Source organism: Phallusia mammillata, chromosome 2 (assembly GCF_965637545.1).
Source record: "Phallusia mammillata chromosome 2, kaPhaMamm4.hap1.1, whole genome shotgun sequence".
Taxonomy (NCBI): Eukaryota; Metazoa; Chordata; class Ascidiacea; order Phlebobranchia; family Ascidiidae; genus Phallusia; species Phallusia mammillata.
The window spans coordinates 12,281,038-12,305,148 of NC_137253.1; the positions used below are offsets into that span (position 1 = coordinate 12,281,038).

At 36.2% G+C, this 24,111-nt stretch overlaps 2 protein-coding genes and 1 long non-coding RNA gene across 3 annotated transcripts; all 3 read left to right on the top strand.

The window, feature by feature from the left end:
- Nucleotides 1-16,408: 16,408 nt before the first annotated feature.
- Nucleotides 16,409-17,359, top strand: LOC145212991 (uncharacterized). Its single transcript, XM_080081235.1, has 2 exons — nt 16,409-16,604; nt 16,911-17,359. The coding sequence occupies exons 1-2, from the start codon at nt 16,409-16,411 to the stop codon at nt 17,357-17,359; spliced, it is 645 nt and encodes a 214-aa protein (XP_079937361.1).
- A 1,243-nt stretch (nt 17,360-18,602) lies between these two features.
- Nucleotides 18,603-19,317, top strand: LOC145214180 (uncharacterized). Its single transcript, XM_080082669.1, has 2 exons — nt 18,603-18,991; nt 19,060-19,317. The coding sequence occupies exons 1-2, from the start codon at nt 18,616-18,618 to the stop codon at nt 19,239-19,241; spliced, it is 558 nt and encodes a 185-aa protein (XP_079938795.1). The 5' UTR covers nt 18,603-18,615; the 3' UTR covers nt 19,242-19,317.
- A 3,468-nt stretch (nt 19,318-22,785) lies between these two features.
- On the top strand, nt 22,786-23,595 carry LOC145214359 (uncharacterized). Its single transcript, XR_013857029.1, has 2 exons — nt 22,786-23,006; nt 23,069-23,595. It is a non-coding gene; the product is annotated as an uncharacterized LOC145214359 (long non-coding RNA).
- The last annotated feature ends 516 nt before the right edge of the window (nt 23,596-24,111 follow it).

Sequence of the window (24,111 nt, forward strand, 5' to 3'; positions counted from 1 at the left end):
AGACTTTTCACCATAATACCAACGAGCCAGCCTGACAGTACTTCCATTTTTATCGTGGTTAATATACAACAGACTTCTCTTAAGGTAGCGAGAAGCGTAGTTTATATTAATAGTTATGTTTTCGACACCAACAGCCCATTGAAACGACTGATTATTGTGTCCGTCCGTTGATGCAATCGACGCATTCAAACAGTCATCTAAAAAATACAAAATAAATTTTCTTTTCCCTAATGCAGTTTACATAGGCAGATAATTTTGTTTATAATTCAAACCTATTACCGAATTTATTGAACATGACTTACTACTGTAGGCTCTTGCAATCATCGCAAAACATAGTAAGTTTCCTACAATCCAATCCGTTTGGATCAAACACATTTTGCTAATTCTCTGAAAGCCTTTACTTCTTGCAAACAAAACGGTTTAAATGGTACAAGGCATGTCATGCAAGGCTTGATCCACCCACGTAAATTTGATTTCGCGTGGTTCACGTTGCCTTCTTAAGATGGTATAGCCCACATCTATTGCCTACCATTTGCACAAACAACCCAGTCAACTACAAACTCTCCCAATATTTTTGGCTGTGTGACCGAAGTCACTATGTGTTTAAACATAATGGTTTTTAGTGCCAACAGCAAATGCGATAACCCACGGAATATTACAATATAATGCATGCATTTTACTTTTATAAACCATACCCAGAAAAAGTTTTGCTGTTTGACAACATTAGACTACAACAATGGTATCATTTTACTTTGTTCTTTCTAGCTCGATTTCAGCAATAGTAAACCACTATCCGTAATAACAAAAACAAATGTTCTTACTTATTTCTTCTTTTTAAAATAACTTTTACAAAAAATTTGCAATATTTTGATTTCAATGCTGACAAAATTGACTCAAAATTTTCAGATTTCTCAGTCTTATATTGCTCCAAGCCTCCAACAAACTTGCAGCCAAATGTTAAAAACGAAAGAAACAAAGTAAAGCTAGTTTTATCACATTTTTTTGCTATTCGCGTGAAATTGTATAATGTCATGTTAGTGTGTGTCTAAATGTTTTGACTTTGTGGCATAAACTTTCTCAGTCCATCCGACCTGAAAAAATTAGCCAATTGAAAAGCAAGATTGTATTGGTGTGTACCGACTTTAATATCTGGACAGAGGTGTAAACTATGAATATTATCTACCTGACGTTAAACATTTGGAAAGGTTCATTATTGTCAATAGCTAATGCTGTGTTGCTTAAATAATGTTTAATAAAGATCTATTTACTCAACATTTAAGTGGTTTAATGAAAATTGCTTTGTGTCTTTCAGCGTATAAGTTTAATTGATTGTTTGATGTCGTTGCTGGTACAATTGGCCACACACAAAAAAATATCACCACAAAACATCATACTTAACCAATCGGCTGTATGAAAATAAAGTGCTCGTGTATGTCATAAAATGTAGTTTTAAACCCCGGGGCTAATGTGGTTTTGTAGAATCCGTGAAACTCAGAAAGAAGCCATAACTGTTTTGGGGTCCCTCAATGGTGGGAATCCCTGGTTGTGCCCTATGCAGCAAATAAAAGAAACGTGACAGCTATTTTTTTTACTTTTTGTATTTGAATTTTTGCACCTGTACACAAATCGATAAACATTTGTGTACAAAGTGCAAAATTATGTGCACACAATTTTCCAAATTAATTACATTTTCATTAATTACAGTGCCCAATTTGTCACACACATTGATTACAGTGCCCAATTTGAACTTAACGCACTAAATCGTCAGTACCCTCTTGTGTGGCTAACGTCCCCAAGTAGCGCTGATGCCCACGTTGTATACGTATTTTACTTACGTAACATGCTTGTACAGGTGTTTCTGTTTATCTTGTATATCACAGGTTTAAGTGGTTTTGGCGTTAAACTTGAAACTATGTAAACAAACATATTTTCTTGTGAGGCTGCGTATAGTTTGTTTCGTCTAACTGGCATCATAGCAAATTGTTCCCGTCCGCGTACATTAAAAAAAATAATCTTGAGACAGGATGAATTAACAAAAAGGGGCCGTTACCAGAAAATAGTTAAAAACTACATCCTAAACGTTATTCTGGCTACAAACAAAACGATAAAAGTTAAATAATATAAAATTTTATTTGCAAACATTCGGCTAACAACCCATGCAAAAAAATAAACAAGTTACACACGTTAAATAAAAAGAAGCTTTGTGCAAGATTGATATTGATACCGCAAACAGATTCAGGCGAGTATAACGCCCGTTTCATCTATTTGTATTTGTTTGCCTCTGGGAGTTCGTAGATTTCGCTTTCAGCTTGGGGATTCGGCGTAACATTTATGTACCGACTTGGGTTGACTGGCTGCACCGCCGGCCTTTGGGAAGGTCCTGATTGATTAGGTCTATAAATATGGTGAAATTGGACAAATTTTTAAACTTAAATTGTACATCACGGTATAGCGATGCGTAAAATAAAAAAGGATAAATTTGGGGTTAAGGCTTATGCAATGGTTGAAGTGAAACCATAAACCCCTACAGTTTCGGTCCATCTGCCTATCACAGTTTACCTTCTTCCTGTGGAGTGAGAAACTGCTGTATTTTCTTTCGGCGAAACAGAGTAACGGACAGTTGAGCTCTCGTGATTTTCTAAAACAACAAAAAATTAACTTTTATCACGAAATCTAACAAAATTACAACAGCAATGTGACCCAAATCAAACCCGTTTTATTTTAACTTAAGCCCGTATCCGAACCGGACCTACAGAGCCCAGTCCGACTTTCAACTCTGGTCTTAGGTACAAGAAAGTGACAAATGTTACTTCACATTTAGTGCAATAAACGATATTTCTTACTTTTGTCTTTGCTTCTTTGCCTGATCCAATCTTTTCCAATCTTGACACCGAAAACTAAGACAACTACAGTAACACAGCATAAGACTGCAGTTAATGCGGTGACGGTTGAAGATTCATAAGCTGCATTTTGACTATCGTTGCCAGATTCTTTGTTATCAGTAACGATAAACTTGACTTCGTGGGTGGTTGCGAAAATTTGTAGAGACTTTATCACGATTAGATATTCGCCCAAGTCCAAATCAGTCACCTGCAATGAATTTCAACCTCGGTGTTCAAAACAGGTTTTAATAAGTTAAGTTATGTACAAGTTCAATAACTTACTTTCGTAAAATGGAGAATTACTTTGTTTTCAGTTTGCATGGTGACGTAGTAAACATTACCAACTTCTTTGCCTACAAGAGGAAATAATGTTGTTACTGGAATGCGGTTACAGAGTGCAGTATAAGACAACAGGATGCAGCAATTGCCGCCTACAATTTGATATGTGTCTTGTTTTGATGCACTTTAATGATTAGTTTACTCCGGATCTTGCAACGCTGTGCGCTTGTCATTATACCACCATTGTTAACTACATGTGGCAATTACCCTTGGACATAACATCAGTGTTATTACCTTGCTTAAAAGCTGTAACTGCACTGTAGCCCGATAACGTCGGGTTGGATTTGAACTTGAACTCAACATATCCAGGTTGATCCAAAGTCAAACTTGAACTTACAGTGGTGTTTGGTGGAATAAGAGGTGGGACTAGATTAAGTAACATATAAAAATAAAATTACGACCTTCCGCAGTTAGACAGGTTAGGGGACATCGACGGTCAGATTATATGCCGAAACTAAAATCAATATAAAATAAGACAATTAAGGTAACCATGTTCATACGTTGTATTCATAATCAACCCTTCTAGCTTGCTACCTACTTACATTGTATATTGAGTTTAACAGCTCTGCTCTCTGATCTATGTTGATCATGTGACGTTTGATGACACGTCACTAGTTTGTTGTTATCCAACGCAGTAAGGACCAGTTTTACCCAGACAAACTGAAACAAGAAAAAACAATGTATCGTTTGTCCCTCAATGAAGTTCTCTTATTCGTGTTGCTAAACTGACAATACAACTTTTTTACCTGATTTCCAAAGTACGTCTTGTTTCCAAACAAAATGCTAATATTATCCATGTTTGCATTAAACTGGTCACAGAATAGCAAAACGCTTGCATTATGTTTAAAAGTCTGTTCTTTTCCAGCATTGTTTATGTCCAGCATTTCATCTACACATCAAACGATGGTCAGATATTACAAATTTAACTTACGCACTGTTATTATAAAAATATTGTTTACCGTTGTAACATTCTGGTATCGGTTCTTCCCATTGTGCGAATTTGTTACAAATGATATCAACTTGACGTCCCACGATAGTCGAATTTTTAACAAACACTTTACTGCATTGAACAGTTAATTTGCGTCCATAAACTAGGTCTTGCTGTTGGACTTGCGTTGTTCTTTGTACATTTTTAAGTCTCGGACAATCTGGGGATGTATAAGATAAAGAATTGAGATCTTTAAATAAAGAAACTAATTTACTTTACTTACGTTTAATTAAAATGATCGGCGTTGTGAAACTTAGCTCTGATCTACACAACCAGGCAGTGTCATAAAGCTGAATTGAACTTCCATTAAATAATTGAGTCTTCAGAATAGCGATGCTGAGAATACTACTTTTTGATGAGCTATTGCTTGTTATTGTAACTAGTGATTGGTTGTAAACGCTTAGACTGCCACTATACCAATTTCCAAGTCTGTATGTTTCATTTTTATAGCTATAAATCCTTAGGTATACATCATACAGATAGTCATATGTGACATTAATGTTGATTGTTACATTTGTAAAACCAACAGTCCATTGGAACGATTCATTTTTGTATCCGTTAGTTGATGCGACCGATGCGTTCCAACATCCTCCTGTAATATTTTCGGGATTATTTCTTAGTTGTTACGTAATGCACTTGCTAACAAACTTTACAAAACCTACTTACCTGTACATACGCCTGCAAACAGCAACAAAAATACCAAAACTCGAAAAATGCACTGAAACGAAAATGTGCTCATTTTGTGGCCTTCTAGTCTAACATACTAATGTTTCGGCTGTATCAACGTTCAGTTGACTGGTGTATAAAATAGGCATGTAAAACAAGGTATACAAGCAGCCCACACAGAACAGTTTCGTGCAGTCTATATGCGATCCGTATTTGGTGTGTTAACGCCTACGTGTTGCTGCACATTACACTCGGTAAGACAGGTCAAATGGAATTGTTGCAGATCATTTTTAAACACGTGTAACGAATTGCGTTAGTTGTTCGCCTATTTTCAGTTTCTATGTGTTTCACAAGACGAAGTTCATATTGTTGAAAGAAGTCGATTATTGTACAGTATTAATGCATAATCACATTTATAAAATATGTATTAATCACTTTGGTTTCTATTATACACGTAAAAGTTTTAATTAGACTAAAATCCAACGAAATAATTGTTGATCATGTCTATTCTGTATTAGGACAATATTAAAGTTCAACAAGTCAACTTTGTAGAGGTTTTCTGGCAAATGTATTTTATTTTGACGTTTTGACGTCCTATGCAGGTCGCCTTCATCAGGGTGAATGACATTAAACGCGCGTAGTACAGTGCATGGTGAACAAAGGAAAAAAAGAATGGAACGCAAGCATGTCACTACGCAACGAAAACACTGCGCGATACAGAAATAAAAGCTCCCGGGCCACAACAGACCCCGCTTTAAAATCAATACGGTCGCCTTGTGATTGGAAAGGGCCGACTTCTTTGCGTCGCTGTCGGCAACATCCCGTTGATGTTCTTTTAGCAGGTGGTGAGTGACTTCGGCATAGGCATTGGCGTCCAACCTGCCAACACTCTGCGCAAGCTACTGAGTCACCGGAAAGATCCCACCAATACCTTTAAACAACGACTTTTGTATTTCTGGTCCCTGCGCCGAATGTTCCTTAATAAATATCGGGGAGACTGATAGGTATCGGAGAGACACTCAACACCCGCCGAAAAGAACATCAACGGGGATGTTGCCAACATTGCATCAGGAAATGTGTTGAAATGTCGCCAAACAACAAAAAGAAGGTTGTCAAATCTGTCAAATGATTTGTCTTTCATACGTGAAGCTACTAGATAACAATCATAAAAGGATAATAACTACTAAGCTAAACAAAAAAGCAAAACTGGTATGTTAGTATGTGACGGTAAGCTTGTGCATCACGGGCTGCAAACAATGTAATGATACATTTACAGCCCTAGCAAAAAATGGCATACAAAAAGAGAGGCAACCCTTTTTCTTGATGCTCAGGTATTTGTGTGAAAATTGTACAACATTTTTGGTCGCAAACATTGAAACTGTTGATGACATTGCGGTGTTAGACTAATAGGCCATAAACTATGGAAAGCATGGGAATCGCCAGGTTAGCCCCAAACCTGGAAGTACGCGCTGTAAGAAAAAACGTGAAGTGATCGGGCGTAATCACCACATATATGTCTAGAGTGCGTATACGGTCAATAGTCCCTATTGACTTAATATTGATATTAGCCAGTTACACAAACACAATGCATCACATCGCATCACATTACTACACTATTAAAGCTAAAGTTTTAGTTTCAGACATTCAGCAGCGTCACTTTTGTCTTGTAACAGCAGCAGGCGTTTCGTAGATTGGACTTGCAGTAGGGGCTTCGTAAATTTGAGTTTCTCTGCAAAGAGTCAAATATTTGACATGCATTGAGTTTTATGATACACATGTTGTATTTTAAAACGTAGAAATAAAACACATGTCTACTACGTACACAACGCAAAATTATGCTTGTAATATTCTTAATCACGCTAAGTTTACCTCTGCGCAAGTGGCGATTGACGTGTTTGGTGGAGCACATGTCCGAACAGGCAAATTATTGTCACCTTAAAACCAAAACAATGGTTTATGCCAGCGGTGGCCAAACTACGGCCCGCGGGCCGCATCCGGGCCCCAGTCCTGTTTCATCCGGCCCGCCAAACACCTTGCCTGTTTTTTTCCAAGCACCATATTAGATAAGAGCTCTTCAACCGGGGTTCCGTACAACCCTTTCAGGGGTTCCGTGAACTTTAAGGGTTGCACGGAAAATAGCAATTCGAACACGAATGGTTCATAGTGTCATTAACCCTGTTTACATGCGTCGTCTGCAAACGGATCGGATTAAGCCTCAAGCCGGCTTGAGATTTGATCCATTGCAGCGTCCTATTTACATGCGCATGGCGCAAGGCTCGATCCGCTTCGCCTTGTACGGTGAACTTACCCCAAAAATAGTAATTTATTTTGCTTTGTTGGTTAAAAAGTCGTTGTTTAATTGTAAATCGCAGCCATATGGCAATTATGCACCTTTGTTTACAATAAGACAAGAAATGTTATTTAGATCATTTTGTCAGAAAAAATTCAAGCTGTTGCGGAGCGAAAAGCTGTCTTTATGTATTGTATTTGTCAACTAAAATGCCAACAACTGTTTCTTTTCTAAATTGTATTGGTTTCAGAAGTTGCTGGGCTTTCCTCTAGCTATAAAGTATAGTTCTGAGTAGTTCACTGTGAATCTGTTTTCAGCAAGTTTGTTGGTTATGAAGCATGATGGCATTAAACAAGGTTGGGAAAATAGCCATTACATTATGTTTGAGACTGATTACTAACTAAACACTTCCTGCAGAAGTCATTGTAGGTGTCTGTAAAGTTAGCTTTGTTGGTATTTCTGACTGCTTTTTAAATCACTACAAATATTACTTGATAATTGTATTGAAACAAAACATGTATAAACCCAGGTCACAAAAAGGTAAAGCAAAGTTGCAACAACACTGTATAAAATACTATTTATTCAGGTACGTTTTTGGTTTCATTCATTCAGCAAGTAAAACATGTATTTTTGGTTGCAAATCTTTTGACACTATCAAGAGGATGATGGTAATGCTATGTCATAATGTACAACAGACCTTAAAGAAGTGCTTAATTGTTTAAAAATCTCAATATCCTTGCTTCTATGTTTGATGAAGTCTGTCATAAATTTTACTTTTTACACATTTGACAAAGACATATATATCTGAACCTACACCAATGAGTACTGGTCAAAAAGCGGAAGGACACAACAACATGAATACATTTACAGCACCATGGTGTAATTTAAAATACTCATTGAAATACAGGCTTCACATCAGTTATCATTTTATCACTGTTTTGTGTGTTTGGTGTTCTGTTGTGTGAATACTGATATGATATTTTTCATTTAGTTGCTGTATCTTTCCACAATTGTCTTTTTATGGACTCCACCATTGCCTTTCTGCTTGTGCCCTGTTCATTTTCGTTCCCAAATAAATCCGAAAATGCATCATGTTCTTGTGTTGATGTTTGTCTTACAAAAAAATAACATGTGAATATGTACTGACCCAGTGGGTAGACAATTAAAACACACCGTATATCTGACTCCTTGTATAAACAAACTAATGCTGTTTAACTAAACCTAAAAGACGCAAACTAAAATAATGTTCCCACATTATATTTCAATAAGGCATGTCACGCAAGCGCCACTGGCGACTAAACACGCAACACAAAAGTCACCGCGCCACGAATCAACTGTGAGATATCAATTCTAATGCGTACTCTAGTCACTTATGCACTGAAGGTAACTCTAGGTAACTTAAGGTAACTCTAGATAACTTAAGGTAACTGATTTTAAGTTTAAAACACGTCGGTCTTTATAGCATTCAGGTCATATAGTTGTTATGCGGCATAGTTATAAAAACGTACGCCCGAGAAGATTAACTGAGTTCTAAACCGTAATTATTCTTTAAATCGCTTATAGAAGTGTCAAGTGTAACATGGCTGGAAGCAGTTTAAAACGTTGCTTCACGTTAACACGTAAGGGGACGATAAAACGATAGCCTTAAGCAGTAATTGACCGGTTCAGTGATAAGAAAAACAGGTTTAAATAGCCGGTCAAGCTTTTGTGTAGAAAAAAGGCGAGTTATGAACGGGTTTGACCGGGCCAATAGCTACGTCACAACAATTACATGCAAGTTTTAAAATTAAAAGTCCAAAGTCCGATATGTTTTAAATGAAAAGTCCAAGGTCCGATACAAATACAGTGCCTTAGTACCATTACAAAATAGCCACATGTTATTATGTAGGTGTTAGTCCCACAAAATAAAACTTAACATGTGATTGTTAATACATTTAACAGTATATAGCATTGGGTGGTGCCTTAGTATCATTACAAAAAACAACAACATGTTATTATGTAGGTGTTAGTCCCACAAAATAAAACTTAACATGTGATTGTTAATACATTTAACAGTATATAGCATTGGGTGGTGCCTTAGTATCATTACAAAAAACAACAACATGTTTTTATGTAGGTGTTCGTCCTACAAAACAAAACATGTGAATGTGGAATGAAGTTAAAACCAACAGTACATGCTATTGGGTGCTGCCTTACATTACAAAATAGCCACACAATTTTATCACATTGTATAGATTTTGTTACAGTTATGACAGAATGGCTTTACATTTATAAATCACATTTACATATGGTTTGTGGTGTTGTGTGATGAAATAGTTATGACATGCATCTACTGTTCATGCTCACTTCAGTCACTTGCATTGAAATCAATCTGAATATAGTTTCTTAATATCATCAAAAAATGTCCACTTATTTTTATGCTGTTGTTGCATTTCTGCAAAACTGGGTTTAAATAATTTTACACTTAACAGAAACATGTTTTCTATATAGCAAAACCAGCATTGAGGTAAAACATTTAGTAATCCTTGTAACTATTTTTCTTGAAAGATGTATGTTTTGGAACAAGACTACACTTACATGTCATACTCTACCATTTGTTAGGCATTTGTATGTCATGTATATAATACCGACCACAGAATTTGCAGAGGGGTTTCTAAATCTGCTAACATCAATTGTCACCACCATATATTAAGTACATAAACTGAAGCTGAACAGATAGGCAAATTAAAAATTTTTCTAGTTGGTCAACCTGCAAGCAATGGGCCGGGTGACACTAAAACGCTGAATGGGCGGGACGGGCGGGACGTCGCGGAAACCGTTAAATATCGGGTAAATTGCTGACGGTTAGTGCTATTAGGGTTGGGTTGAGGTTTTGTAAAAGTATGTGAATCAAAAAATGTCACTGCCTAAAACTTATTCAGCTGTTTCCTGACATTCAGCAAAAATGCTTGGGCGGGAAGTCTCCCTCGGCCGCTGAATGTTTCGCTCGGTCGCGGAAGGTATCCGGGGGAATTATTTTTAATGATTTTCTATTATAAAACCTTATCCCAACCTTAATAGCACTAACCGTCAGCAATTTAACCCGATATTCAGCGGTTTTCACGACGTCCCGCCATCTCGCGCCCGTCCCGCCCATTCAGCGTTTTAGTGTCACCCCAATGGGCCTGACAACAAGCCGACTATACTTTCCCGTTGCACATTTCGCCTGATCGGCAGTTTACACCCTAAGTCTATTTCTACAAAATGCTTTCCGATGCAAAGCAAATAAACTGGCAAATAACATATTTTTACCCTCCAACTAACCTGACAACACAGCAAACGCGCCTTAACAAGAAGGCGAATTAAGCACGAAACGGATTAAACCACCTAGTCGGGGCGGATCGAGCGTGAAACGGATTCAATCCGTTTCAGCGGCAAAAACGAGAGAAGCGGATTGACGAAACGGATTAGAATCCGTTTCAAGCGTCCATGTAAACAGGGTTATTGTTTCGAACAGCAATGCTCGCCTGTGCAATATTGTTAACCTTTGTTATACGATTGATCAATTGTGACGTAATATACACAACCTTGTTACACTCTAGCTAAGTTGCGAGATTAATGTAGAAACGACCGATCCAAATAACACGGCAATGCGTTTCAGTTAACCGTTTAATTCAAGTCAACCTTTGTGATGTGCTTTGGATGTGTATGCATCTTTTTTCTTTGATGTAGCCTAGGCCTACTTGTATTACATTCATTAAAATTATTTTATGGGGGTTCCGCAAAGTTTGACAAAATACCGTAAGGGTTTCGCGTCACTAAAAAGGCTGAAGAGCACTGTATTAGATAATATATATATTTTACAATAATATATTATTTTACTACTACAATAATATATATTTCTGAAAAAGGAAACAAACGTTTGTAATTGCCACAAATTAACTTGTAAACATTGAATTCGCCCATAACATTAACAGCTATAGACATTCTATGACGTAACAATGCGTCTGATGGTTTCTATCATCACGCCATGTTCTGACCTGAAGTAACCTGAGGTTTTCGGGTGCTGTGGTGTGCTTTTTTAAACGAGGTCATTCTATTGCAGGGGTGGCATATATATTTTACAATAATATATATATTTTACTACTACAATAATATATATTTTAATAAAGATGGCAACCAGTTACGACAAATTTTACGTAAATCTTATTTAATCCGGCCCTCCAGTGGCAAGACAGTTGCAAATTTGGCCCTCTGGTAAAAAAGTTTGGCCACCCCTGGTTTATGCGATGAAACGTTTTGGATTCTTGACCAAAAGGCTTTGTTCGTGTTCTACCAATTATCTCTTAATACGGATATGTTATTTTGAATGCGTTTGGCATAGTCAGTAAGTAAAGAATGAAACCTTATTTGATATAAGAATGAAACAGGGTATGAAGAAAAGATGGGTTACATACAAGCAAGTAGCTACAGCGCTGCCGACTATCTGTTCAAAGCCAGCACACTCATAGCAAAATTAGTGGTAACAAGTAGTCAGAATTTTTTTGTCTGTTTTCGTTTAAATTGGCCTGGTCCAAATATGTAATTATCATTAGGTTTTATATATTCACAGTACGTTGCATCAAATAGAGTCCGAGACTTGATCGATTTATGTTTGACAATAGACCACAACTTTTTCACAGTGCAAAAGATCAAAACTATTTTTTCTAAATGGTGTCCTATATTTATTTATTTAGGATTCCAGATTAAATGTAATTCCTCATAAGGCCATCAACTTTTTCAAGCTGCAACTTTCACTTTCAGCGAAGCAACACACCGTTACCTTTAATCTTCTTTAAATAATTTTGTCCCACTTTTATAGCAAGAAGCAATGCAGTCGCAAACACAAGGCAGAGGACAACTGATTTGGTGTGTTGTTGTCAATGTTATCTTTTCCTGTGTTTTCAGTAACAATTATTGTCACTTTATGAGTAGTTGCAAAGATTTCTGAAGACTTTATCACGATCAAATATTAGCCAAGGTCCGACTTGGAAACCTGTAATGTTAAGTTGCGTTTTTGAATATGGCATAAACATTACAAATATTATAAAAAAGTGACGTTTGTGAAATAGAGGACCACTTTGTTTTCAGTTTGTTCCGTAACGTAGTAGAAATTTGCAACTTCTTTGCCTGCAAGTAAAAAGCTCTTGTGGGAACACTAATTTGAATTATACTAGTTTACCTTTTTAGCAAACAATGCATTTGCGCGATTCAACCGGTGTTACAATTTGAAACTTGTCACAGCTACTTCGCATTTACTAACTGATATCTTTTACATGTGACATTTATATTTACCTTCCTTGAATACCGTAACAGCACTGTGCCTCAAAGTTGGATTAGATTCAAAAGCGAATTCCACTTTACCAGGTTGTTGCAATGTTACATTGGAATACACTAGTATATTAGGGGAAATGAGTGGTGGAACTGAAATAAAAAATCGGTTTATTAGTCTCTTAGTGTTAAAAAAGTAAGGTAAATGGTTCATTTCCAAATTACCAAACGAGAGAACATAACTCGAAAAAGGTTGTTTCATACAATCACAATATTTTGTTAATAGCAAACTATTTCCCAACGGTCCAAATCAAGACTCCATATGACATAAGCCCGGAGATCAGGTTCTCCTAATTACTACGCTGCTAGGACTTACGGATATATCGTCCTATGAGTTATATAAATCTAATTGTATGCTTTGGAAGTTTTGCCTTAGTAATATAACATAGCTTACCTTTTGATCTAAGTTAGAATTAGTACACGAAGAGTGAAAGAAATTTACCCATAATTGGCAATTCACTAATAGGCTGAATGACGTAATCTAGATTAACGTGCGTAATTTTTGTGACGTCAGTTGATAGCTAAGCTAGTTATTGTTAAAAGGTAAGTAGAACGGTACAAAGACAAAGTCAATCTTCTCAAATACGCTATGTGGGATAGTTTGATTCTATATTAGGCAAAAACACAAGCTAATGAGTGCCATTTTATAATTGATTAAAGCCCGTGCATGCCCTGAAAAATAAAATAACAACGGTTTATTGATGGTTTCGTTTTTGTAACTTGCTTTAAGTTTGTTTTATGACTGTCACTTATACATTACGTACAATATCCGCCACCAACTTACTACGTTGAGTTGAACAAATCTGCTTCCTGATTGACGTTGATCGCGTGATGACTGATAGCACGTCACCAGTTTTTTGTGATCCGAAATTTTTAGTTGGTATTTGACCCACGCAAACTAAATTACACAAAACCTAGCTGGTTAAGGTGTAACAATAAAATGAAATAACAATTGCAAAGAACTTTGTTCACTAGTAAGTCATTATTTAGAAAAAAATGTGCCTTGTTTTCAACGTAGGTGTTGTTTCCAACGTAGGTGTTATTTCCCAACGTAATATTGATGTTTTCCATATTTGAATCAAATTGATCGCAAAATAGCAATACACTTGTGTTGTGCCTAAAGGCTTGTTTCCCAATAGCAGAGTTCAAATCTAGAACGCGGCCTGCGTAAAAGGAGCAATAAAATTATTTCATTTAAACATTTTTTAACGTCCGAAAACCATAAATCCCAGCAACTTGATTCGGGAAATCATATCTAATACTATTGCGATTCTCGTGACGATTTACATTTCTCATACTTTAAAGCAGTGGTTCTCAAACACTTCAAGCATGCGGCGCCTCAATCAACTTAATTTTCTTTTCGAGACGCACTTTTCAGAGTCAGTCAGACTGTTGACACTTCAGAAAATAATAAGCTTTAAAACGTTGTTGTGCATAACACACCAGAAAATGTTAAAATAGCAAACTTGGCGGCTCTTGGCGTAGTAGTGTTGAGAGACACACTTCGATTTGTATAATTCAGGATAAAAAAGTATTCGAATTTGTTGAAAAGTTTTGTTGAAAAGTATTGTTTTTTTCACAACCAACTTTGATGTATTTACCTTTGTAACATTCTGGTGCTGCACCATCCCATCGTGCAAACTTGTTGCAAGTAAAATTGGCTTGACGGCCTACAACATACGAATTTTTAACAAACACTGAATTTAGACATTGGAGTGTTACTTCGCCTCTATCAATCAGGTCTTGCTGGTCGACTTGTGTTTTGTATATTGCACATTTTCGGGAAGTGAACAATCTGGAAATGTGTAAGGTTAACGGGTTTAATGTGTAAGGTAACTTATTTGAAAGCATAACGCACTTTTCTTTACTTACGTTTAATCAAAATGTTTGGGGTAGAGTAACTTGAGTTATAATAACAACCCTGTGCGTACACGACAATCGAACTTCCCTTCACAAAGTTAGGCGTCAGAATAGTGACACTGAGAATAATTCTTCCTGGTGTAGTATTTCTTGCTGCGATTGTCACTAGAGATGGGTCGTAAACAAAAGTACTTCCGTCAAAATAAAAATTTGCAAGAAATTGGGCCTCATTGTTATGGCTACGAATGTCTAGGTACAGATCATACGTATAGTTAAATGTTAATTGTTACATTGTTACATTTGTAACACCGATAGCCCATTGAAATGATTCGTTGTTGTATCCGTCAGTTGATGCAACTGACGCGTCCAAACAGAGCCCTAAAAACAAATCGAACGTGTATTTGTGACTTTAAAGATTATGTTGACAAAATTATCATACCTGTACATCCACCAGTAAAAACCAACAAACATAACAACCTTCCTAAAATCGAATGCACTAGAAAGTTACACATATTGTCATGTACTTTCGTGACCTTCCAACAGACAAAACTTAACTATATTGATGCATAAGAGAGTTAAAACTGGCTTAAAAAAACATTTAGCCCACATATACCATATATGATGTGTTATTCGAAGTTTTTACACCTACATGCATTGCCTACTAATGACACTCATTTTTACATCAGGAGTCAATTCCGACTAGAAAGATTTCCAAAAAGCATTTTTGAACAGTTTTTCTGTAGCCATTTCTAACAGCCAATAAACCTAATATCTTTTTAAAAATATGCCATACATATGTGTTTAACTGACGCGTTTGTCACAAAAATATTCTTTTTCCATCAAAAAAATAATAGGTATAATTGGACAACAAAAGGAAAACATTACACTACATTTTCGCAAGTTATCTACAATGAAATATTTGTAGAGATAGTGCAGTATCGCTTTAACTTGACAAAATAAAGCCAAACATATCTAATATACATGGGTCAGTATCCTTTAAAAAAGTTCTTGCAACATTTTTGCGTGAACCAATGCGAAAAACAAAAGTTGACGTTATGTTGTGGGTGAATTAATCAACTCCCACAAATCAGTGCGTAATTTTCCACACCCACCTTCACTTTCCATGGAAAGTGGTTGCAACCACTTCCGTGTCATGTCGATTCTGTAACAGCCAAACGAAAGTTTCCACTTTAGTGAGTCAGACAATTCAAATCCGCTTTTATTTTGCAACGCTATTTTATGCTGTATGTTAACTGGTTGTTAACGTTGTACACTGGTAAAATATGTCTTGATAGTGCATTGTAAATTTAGGCTAAACGAATCATGAGAAAATGCACTTAAACGCAATATTATCCTGTTGTATCTTATCTACCCAAAACATGAAGTCACGATCATAATCAAAACCATGTACAAATTACCATTTCGTTTTAATTTCTCATAACAGACGGATAACAACCAACGTCTGTAAACATTATATTGGACTATTTTTACCGCATTATTGGGTAATTTCATTCCATTCTGCCATTTACTGTAAGATTTTTGGGCCGGAAGGTGGTGTGCTTAAAACCGTTTATATTTTTTGAACGACGTTTTTACACCTTCCTGTCGCATTTATAACAAGTACAATATCAAGGATACACGGATTCCGCACAATAAAATGACACAAAACAAAAAGTTACCTAAAGAAATTAACTGGAAACAGAAGCTATTTTGAACTCGAAATGCGTATCGAGAAAAAAAACGTGATTAACCGTCGCTCGAACTTGCTCATACGTGCTGAGACATATAACGTATATTTGGCCAGTATGTATTTTTAGAAAAAGGGTCTGTGCACGACAAACGTTGGTTTTTAAGTATATGGCAAGATAACAAGCATATGATATATTCTGTTTTAAAAAGGTTGCATATTTTGCAAGTTACCTATTTTAGTAATTTGTCATTTGCTTAAAGTTTATAAAGGTGTATGTTTGATAGTTGTAACAGAAAAATATTGCTGTAAATGCACATGAAGAGAAGAATTGTAGTTCAATAGTTATGGATGATAAAGATTTTTCTGATATGACACTTGTTCGACTTGACGAAACAGATACAGCTGATGTGCAGAAGTTCATCAACGAGCACTACATACCAAATTGGCCGTTTCTTAAAGCTGCATATTTTGACCCAGTGAAAGTGAGAAAGGCGTTTTATCAAGCGATAGAAAAGGATATTCAAGACAACACTTCTTTGGGTAAAAATGATTGTATTTAACGTTTTCGTTACATATTTTTGTTGAACTTTTAAAAATTAAGCACTCATTACCAACATAAAAGATTTGCTAGTTTGAGATATGCTCTCTACCGGTCGGGTTCGCCGAGAGGTTTCTTTGAATTCGGGTTGGGGTTAGGGTTGGGAATTAGGAATAAATCGGGATTCATAATCTAAAAACTTTTCTACGCAAAAATGTTGCTGAACGTTAATGTGCATTTGTAAGGTTAGATTATTCTTTAGATGCAGTTTGACATGGTGATGATGACAATAAAATTTTGTATTACAGGTTTTAGATTGAAGTGCAATGGAGAACTTGTTGCTTGTATCATTAATTCGATACAAACAAAGCAGACAAGCACAACGCCTGATGAAAATCCTATTCTGCCTAAATACTCACGATTCAAGACATGGTGTTTGCAAGACATCTTTTCTCGATTAAACACCTACCGATATCTTTACATGGGCAAGTTGGCCGTAAATCCAAAATACCACAGACACGGCCTTGCTAAAAAGCTTGGGTTAGCTTGTGAGAAAGTGGCCTGTTTGTCAGGCTGCAATAACATAGTAGCGATGTCCGTCAATGCATACGTGGGCCAAAATATGAAATCCTTGGGTTATGACCTTTTGCACGAGGTACGGTTGATTGAGTACGTGGATGACGCCACTGGTTTGAAGCCATTTTTAATTGAAAATCCGCCACATACCCATGCTGCAGTATGGCGTAAGAGTGTATGAGTAGTTGTGACACAATGTGTTTTAAGTCATTTTTTTGTGTTTATATTTGTATGTTCTGTTCGATTTGAAAATGTATTTCAAGTAAACAGCAACAAAATTGCCATTGACAACATTAAAAACCACTTTTTTCGTTACTTGCATTTTCGTATTGTATTTTTTAAAGCGCAACCAATTAGTTTAAGGCTCATTAAGCTGATTGCTTTAGTGCTGTGTGTTTGCGGCAGCTTTGTCAAAGTGGCGATTTTCTTGTACAATTATGCTTGTTTTGAGTTGCGGGTTGTTTTTTTTAGAAACGCGTTTTATTGGGCGGGTTATTCTAGAACTTTTTACTTTAACAATAGAACTTTCATTTTTCCATTAATACTCGCTTTCCAAAAAGAGTGCGTTCTTGTTCCGACAAAGATATAATCATACCGCCTTTCAGTGAATCCCAGCTGAAAGCAGTAATGTATTTGAAGAATATCTTTTTCTCAAGAAGACGTTGATGTACGACATTGTCTGTCGGTCAAAGCATTGGATGAGGTGTTTTGCATGTTGTTTAGCCCAGAGCAAGTTTGCATTGGGATTCGGATAAATGTGGGTCATTATGAGAATACAACTGCTTTTTAACTGGGTTATATTGCTTTTAATTTATTGTTGCTATAACGCATACAAAACAACGTCGCTCAAAATATGTGATGTAATTATTTTTTTCAAAATTCAACTGTTGCCGATGCTTGAATGAAAACGTAGTTGAATTTTTTTCAATTTAATCTAGTCTAGCGTTTATATCTGTGTCTTATTCGAATTAGTCTATTTACGGTACAAAGTTACTTTGCGTTTCTACAACACCTTATGTTTATGATGTAATAAACTACTTTGTGATTACAATAAAGCCAGATAATAGCAGCATGTCAATTGTCCAATTACTCTGGTCATAACCAAAGTATTTTATATAGAGTTTGTTCATAACTGAAAGTGCTTGATTAAAAGGAAGAGTGCTGTTTTATGATTTTTTTTGCATTTTTTGTTCTGAATCTATTTTATAGTTGTTGCTTTTCTTTCATATAAATTTACTGGGCCACAGAATTTTTGTTGAATGAAAATGGGCCACGAACGAAAAAAGGTTGAGAACCACTGGTCTAGCAGTTAGTATAGCATGTCATATATGATTTAGACTTATATTCTACTGCGTTTGCATATTATACAAATGTCTTGTTTCAAGTGTTAGGATAATGCATTAACAGGAAAGGTTCTATGCCAATAAGGAACTGAAGATGCTGATAGGGCGAACTATTTATTCCTGTTGTTCAGGACTGACTAAATTTGTTTTAACCAACGGTTTGAACGGCCGTTGGTTGTATGGCTTTCAAAAGGATACGTTGAACAGTTTAAAGCAGAATAAAAATTTGTCAACAACCAGCAACCAGAAGTTTCCCGCCTTGAAAACAATTGTTGAGGATGGCAAAGATTTTTCTGATATGACACTTTATCGACTTGATGAAACAGATACAGCTGATGTTCAGAAGTTGATCAATGAGCATTACATACCGAATTGGCCGTTTCTTAAAGCTGCATACTTTGACGCAGCGAAAGTGAGAAAGGCGTTTCATCAAGCCATAGAAAAAGATATTCAAGGCAACACTTCTTTGGGTAAGTTTTATTTGGAAAAAGTTCGATTATCAGGGGATTTAACTAAAAAAACAAGCTTTGCTTTACAGGTTTGAGATTAAAGTCCAACGGTGAACTTATTGCTTGTATCATTAGTTCGGTACAAACGAAGCAGAAATCCACAAGCAATGATGAAACCTGCATTCTGCCAAAATACTCGCGATTTAAGTCATGGTGTTTCCGAGACGTTTATGCTCAATTAAACATCGACCGTTACCTTTACATTGGCTAGTTAACAGTTCACCCACACTACACCAGACGCGGACTCGGAAAACAATTGATTTTTGCCAGTGAAGATATGACCCGTTTTGCAGGCTGTAATAACTTGGTAACAATGCCTGTCAATGCACATGCGTACAAACACCTCGAGTCATTAGGTTATGACGTTTTGCACGAGATACGCTTGATTGAATATGTGGAACATGTCACTGCTGGAACAAAACCTTTTACGATCGAGAATCCTCCACATACACATGCTGTGGTTTGTAACAAGAATGTGTAACTGTAAACAGTTTAAGCATATACTAATCAAGAAAGATCCAATTGGCTTTCATTGCCATTTTCTGTGTTTTTGTCTGTATTTTCATCTTCTCCTCAGGATAACATACGATATGTGTGGTGTTTGTTTACTACGTTCTGTCATGTTTAGAACAGTTTTACCTAAAGTGCTACAACACCTCAAAATGTGTGTTCATATTTTGTGTACATTACAAATATCCTGACAACATACCTTATACGGCTAACCTATAATCGAAATAAATGTACAGTAAGAAAAAAAAACGTTTTGCATTTATTCCAAAGAGATTTTGCTAAAAAATACGTTTTATAAAATTATATTGTGGTTTGAGATTACGAAGTATAAATACTGAAACAGAAATAACAAAATACACTTGTTATGGCGCATGGGCGTTTTAGTTGGTTTATAAAGCAGTTAAGATTTAATATAGTTTTTTTTCCGAAGCAAACAAAAGTTTATATCTGGCTATAGGAATCGATGCGTTGGTAAGTTTATTGACACGTATAACGTTACATCGTTTGTGAATACAAAAACAAATAAACACTGAAAAGGGAAAGAAACGATTAAGATTGCGTAAACCAGTGATTCTCAAACTTTTTTTTGTTGCGACGCCTCTGGAAAAGTCTTCTGGACTTGCGACGCACCAGCAAATAAAAGTCAATTAAGAAACTTATTATTAAAGTTGTGTTAATTGATACAACAACAAAATTACGAAACGGAAATATTCTGCGACGCCCTTGGAAAATTGAAACGACGCACCAGGGCGTCGCGACGCACAGTTTGAGAACTACTGGCGTAAACGATCTGTTTGCGCAAACCAAAAATTTCAAAGAATGAAAATTGTTAAATATTGTAACACAATCATAAAAACCAGTTTTTCGGCGCAAAAAGCTAAAAAAATGCTTTTCAGTTAACGAAAATGCAACTAGTTACAGGTGCTTGTGGCATATCACAGCATGAGTATGTGGTGGATTCTCCCTGGTAAAGGGTTTGGATTTTGTGACGTTGTCTACGTAATCAATTAATCGTATTTCCCGCACGACATCATAACCCAATGATTTAAGATTTTTCAATGTAAATGCATGGGCAGAAACCGCTACTATGTTACTACAACCGGATAGCTGGACAACTTCTTCAAACGAAATAGCCAACTGTCTAGCTATCCCAAGTCGGGCGTAACTTTGATGAACAGTCAACAGACTTATGTTGTAAAATTTGTCAGTGTTTGAATGAGTATAAATGTCTTGTAAACACCATGACCGAAACCGTGTAAATACGGGTAGATTCCAGTTTTCTTCGCGGATTCTTGATACCTGATGGTTCGTGTGAACCGAGCTCAATAAACACGCGATGAGTTTTCCGCTTCCATTCAATCTTACACCTGCACATGGATCGTAAAGCAAATTAATAAGCTTATCTTTAATTTTGCTATATTTTGTAATTCCAGAATGTAAGCCTACAAACAACAGCAAGTCGTTAATGTATATGTAAAAGTATGTTTGATTAGTTAGTGGAATACTAAAACCAAAAAAAGTAAAAATGTTTCTCACCTAAAGAAGCATTGCCCTTGATATCTTCTGCTAATATCTCATAAAACGCGTTCCTCACTTTTACTGGGTCAAAGGAGGCAGCTTTGAACAGCGGATAATTCGGTATGTATTGCTCAGTGATCAACGTTTGGACCTCAGTAGTATCAGTTTTGTCAAGACGGACAAGACTCATATTTTGGCCGAGGGCAGATGCATTTGTGGATACTGTGTGAATTTGACCGCTGTTGGTCTGAAGTGGTTGCTTGGAACAAAATGCAGATCTAACCAAACACAGTTTTTTGAACATGCGGTACATTCTAACAAACACTCGCTTAATCGATTGGATTTACCACGAAAAACCTAAATAAAAGAAGTATTTCATGCGCCATGTCGGTTGGAGTTACTTGTTACCGTGGGGTGAGAAATTCGTTACAACCAAATATATATATACTGGATATAACGATGAGAGTGCCGTTAATTACTATCTACACACCTTTTGCGGCAAAATCGCCATTTAAAGCTCAATAAATTAGCGTCTTCGTGAACGGAGCGTGGTAATAAATTAGCATGCTACTAAAATTTGTCATTGAGGGCCGGTCTGCAGCAAACTGCTTCATTTTCGTTGGTCCGTAAAGCGAAAAAGTTTACGTGAAGGCAAACTTCTGCTTTCTTTCTCCCTTATCGCTGCTTAGTTTGTTAGTTCCTACTACAAAGCGGTAATGTTTCACATTACACTTTATCAAACTTAACTCGCACTGATTATATCACTTCAAATGAAAGTTACATATAGATACATGCGTTTGTAATTGAAACATGTAGTTTAGTTAAATGTAGGACAACTTGCGCAGTCATCAATGCGTCATAAGTCACAATAGTGGAGTGTGCCATCCAGTATGAATAATAACTATACTGCGTTTAAGCATCAACCTACATCGTACATTTTTTGCTACTTTTAACATGAACGGATCGAATAGAAAAGGAAAGGGACGTTAGTGGATCGGTTTATTGATTTTTGAAAACATAATACCAGGAACAATATTCTACCATCGGCAATTAGATGAAACAACACATTAGACTCCATTACAGCAAGTTTAAAGTATACATATGTAAAAAGGAATATACAGAGAGCAATGGATACAAGAAGATATATATTTTTTGTTCTCAGACTTTTAGACAATAAACGCTTACCAAAAATCAAAAAAATCAAATAAACAACTACAAATGATCAAACAATGAGATATAAGTAAGGAATAAACGTTGTTTGCTTGAACTGCTGGCGAATGTAGCTAGTAGATATCTCTTATTTTTCAGATACCGTTAAAGGGCCCCGGCAGCGGCGATGTGACTTTTTCTACATTTTAGCCATTTAGAATTGCCATAATTCAGGGATTCCGAATCACTAATTTTTTTGGTCCTATGGTTTGTCGTTTTCGAGATATTCAATCAAACAATGAGCTCTCGAGCGACACCTTGGTTTAAAATGCAGCAGCGATTGTTACGTCACCTCGTACCAACTTCTAACAATGGCACAGGTCAGCTGTTGTTTTTGTTGCTTGTTTTGCCTTTGATGTGTACATTTTTTACTGTTTACAACTGATAAAATTAACGTAGACACTTAGTTGACCGTTAAGGAATATATAACAACTGTTTGCTTAAAAAGGTAGGTGTTTTGTTGTTGACAAAAGCTATTTTCCACGTAACAGACTTATTGTAGGTGTTTATGTACTAACTATGTGATAATGGAGGAAAGAAAATCATGCGTTTGTTGCCATGAAATTAGTAAGTGCAACAGCAGTCAGCCAAGTTCAACGAATATTCTGGGTCGAATCTGCTTTGTATAAATGCACATCCTGGATTTGAATATATGTCTCAACGTGTATGCATTAGAAGCAGCATATTATCGATTTAAACGTCAATTCGGAAATCATGATGAGGGTAACACCTGTCACGAGTAAGTTTTACTGTACTAACCACTAACATGCAATATGCCACCAGCAACCTCTATGTATTCAGGCTTTACAGATATACTGCCTACAGAAAATTTGTTGAATGGTGCTGGGGAAGACTTCAGAGTTACGTTGACTGACAGCCACTTGACAACTATAAGTTGTGAATTCCCTTGTGACGTTGCTGCACAACAATACATGTGGTTGCATATGCTTTTCACCCAAGGTCCCAACTCTTTGCAATATGCTTTGTTAGAAAGTGCTGTCAGTTTCTTTTGGACTTCTAAATTCAAAACCATAAACACAAATATACTGCTCATCTTTTATTTTCTTCATACTTGTAGCTACATGCCAAACATAATGTTTTGTTTCTGACGATTCTTCACTAATGTATTTAATGATTTGTGGATGCCTGTCAGTCACAAAGTCTTAAATAAACAATCCTTTGCTTGTGATGCTTTCAATGCATCCCAAGAATCCTTCTTTTTCCATAGCATTGCTGTTTGCCACTTCATTGCCCTAGAAAATATTATGAAATTACCAACTGAATACCTGAACAAGGTTAATAGCAACAATTTTATTGTTGCAAAGATCCACCATTGTGTATGTACCAAATTTAGCTGAGTGTCCAGGGAAATCTGCAGTTAATTTACTTCTGGTACCCCATTTACGAATTCCTGACTTTTCCACTTATTTGCAACAGAGAGCAGTACAATCTTGAGCCACAGTCACAAGTGAAACAATTTTTTTTTATGGTGGGCACTGTGGCACCTTGACATTTCGGGCAAATTTTTAGGTGAAGAAGTTTTCTTTTACACACAATATATTTTGGTTCATAGCTTACATTGGGTGGTTCCCTACATGAAAATGTATTGATATTATCACACCTTTTTTTCATAACCACACTTTTTTGTTATTACCAAGTACATGGCATGACAATAAACCAAGTTAGTTTGTATAATGGTAATATTGAAGACTATAATGTTAAATGAGATTATGTCAGAATAAAATGAACTAAAGCATACCATACGCTGTGTGACTACTTTTCTTGCAGCTTCTCTCATTGCCATGTCTTGCTGAAGAAGAATGTTCTCATAAATACATGGAATG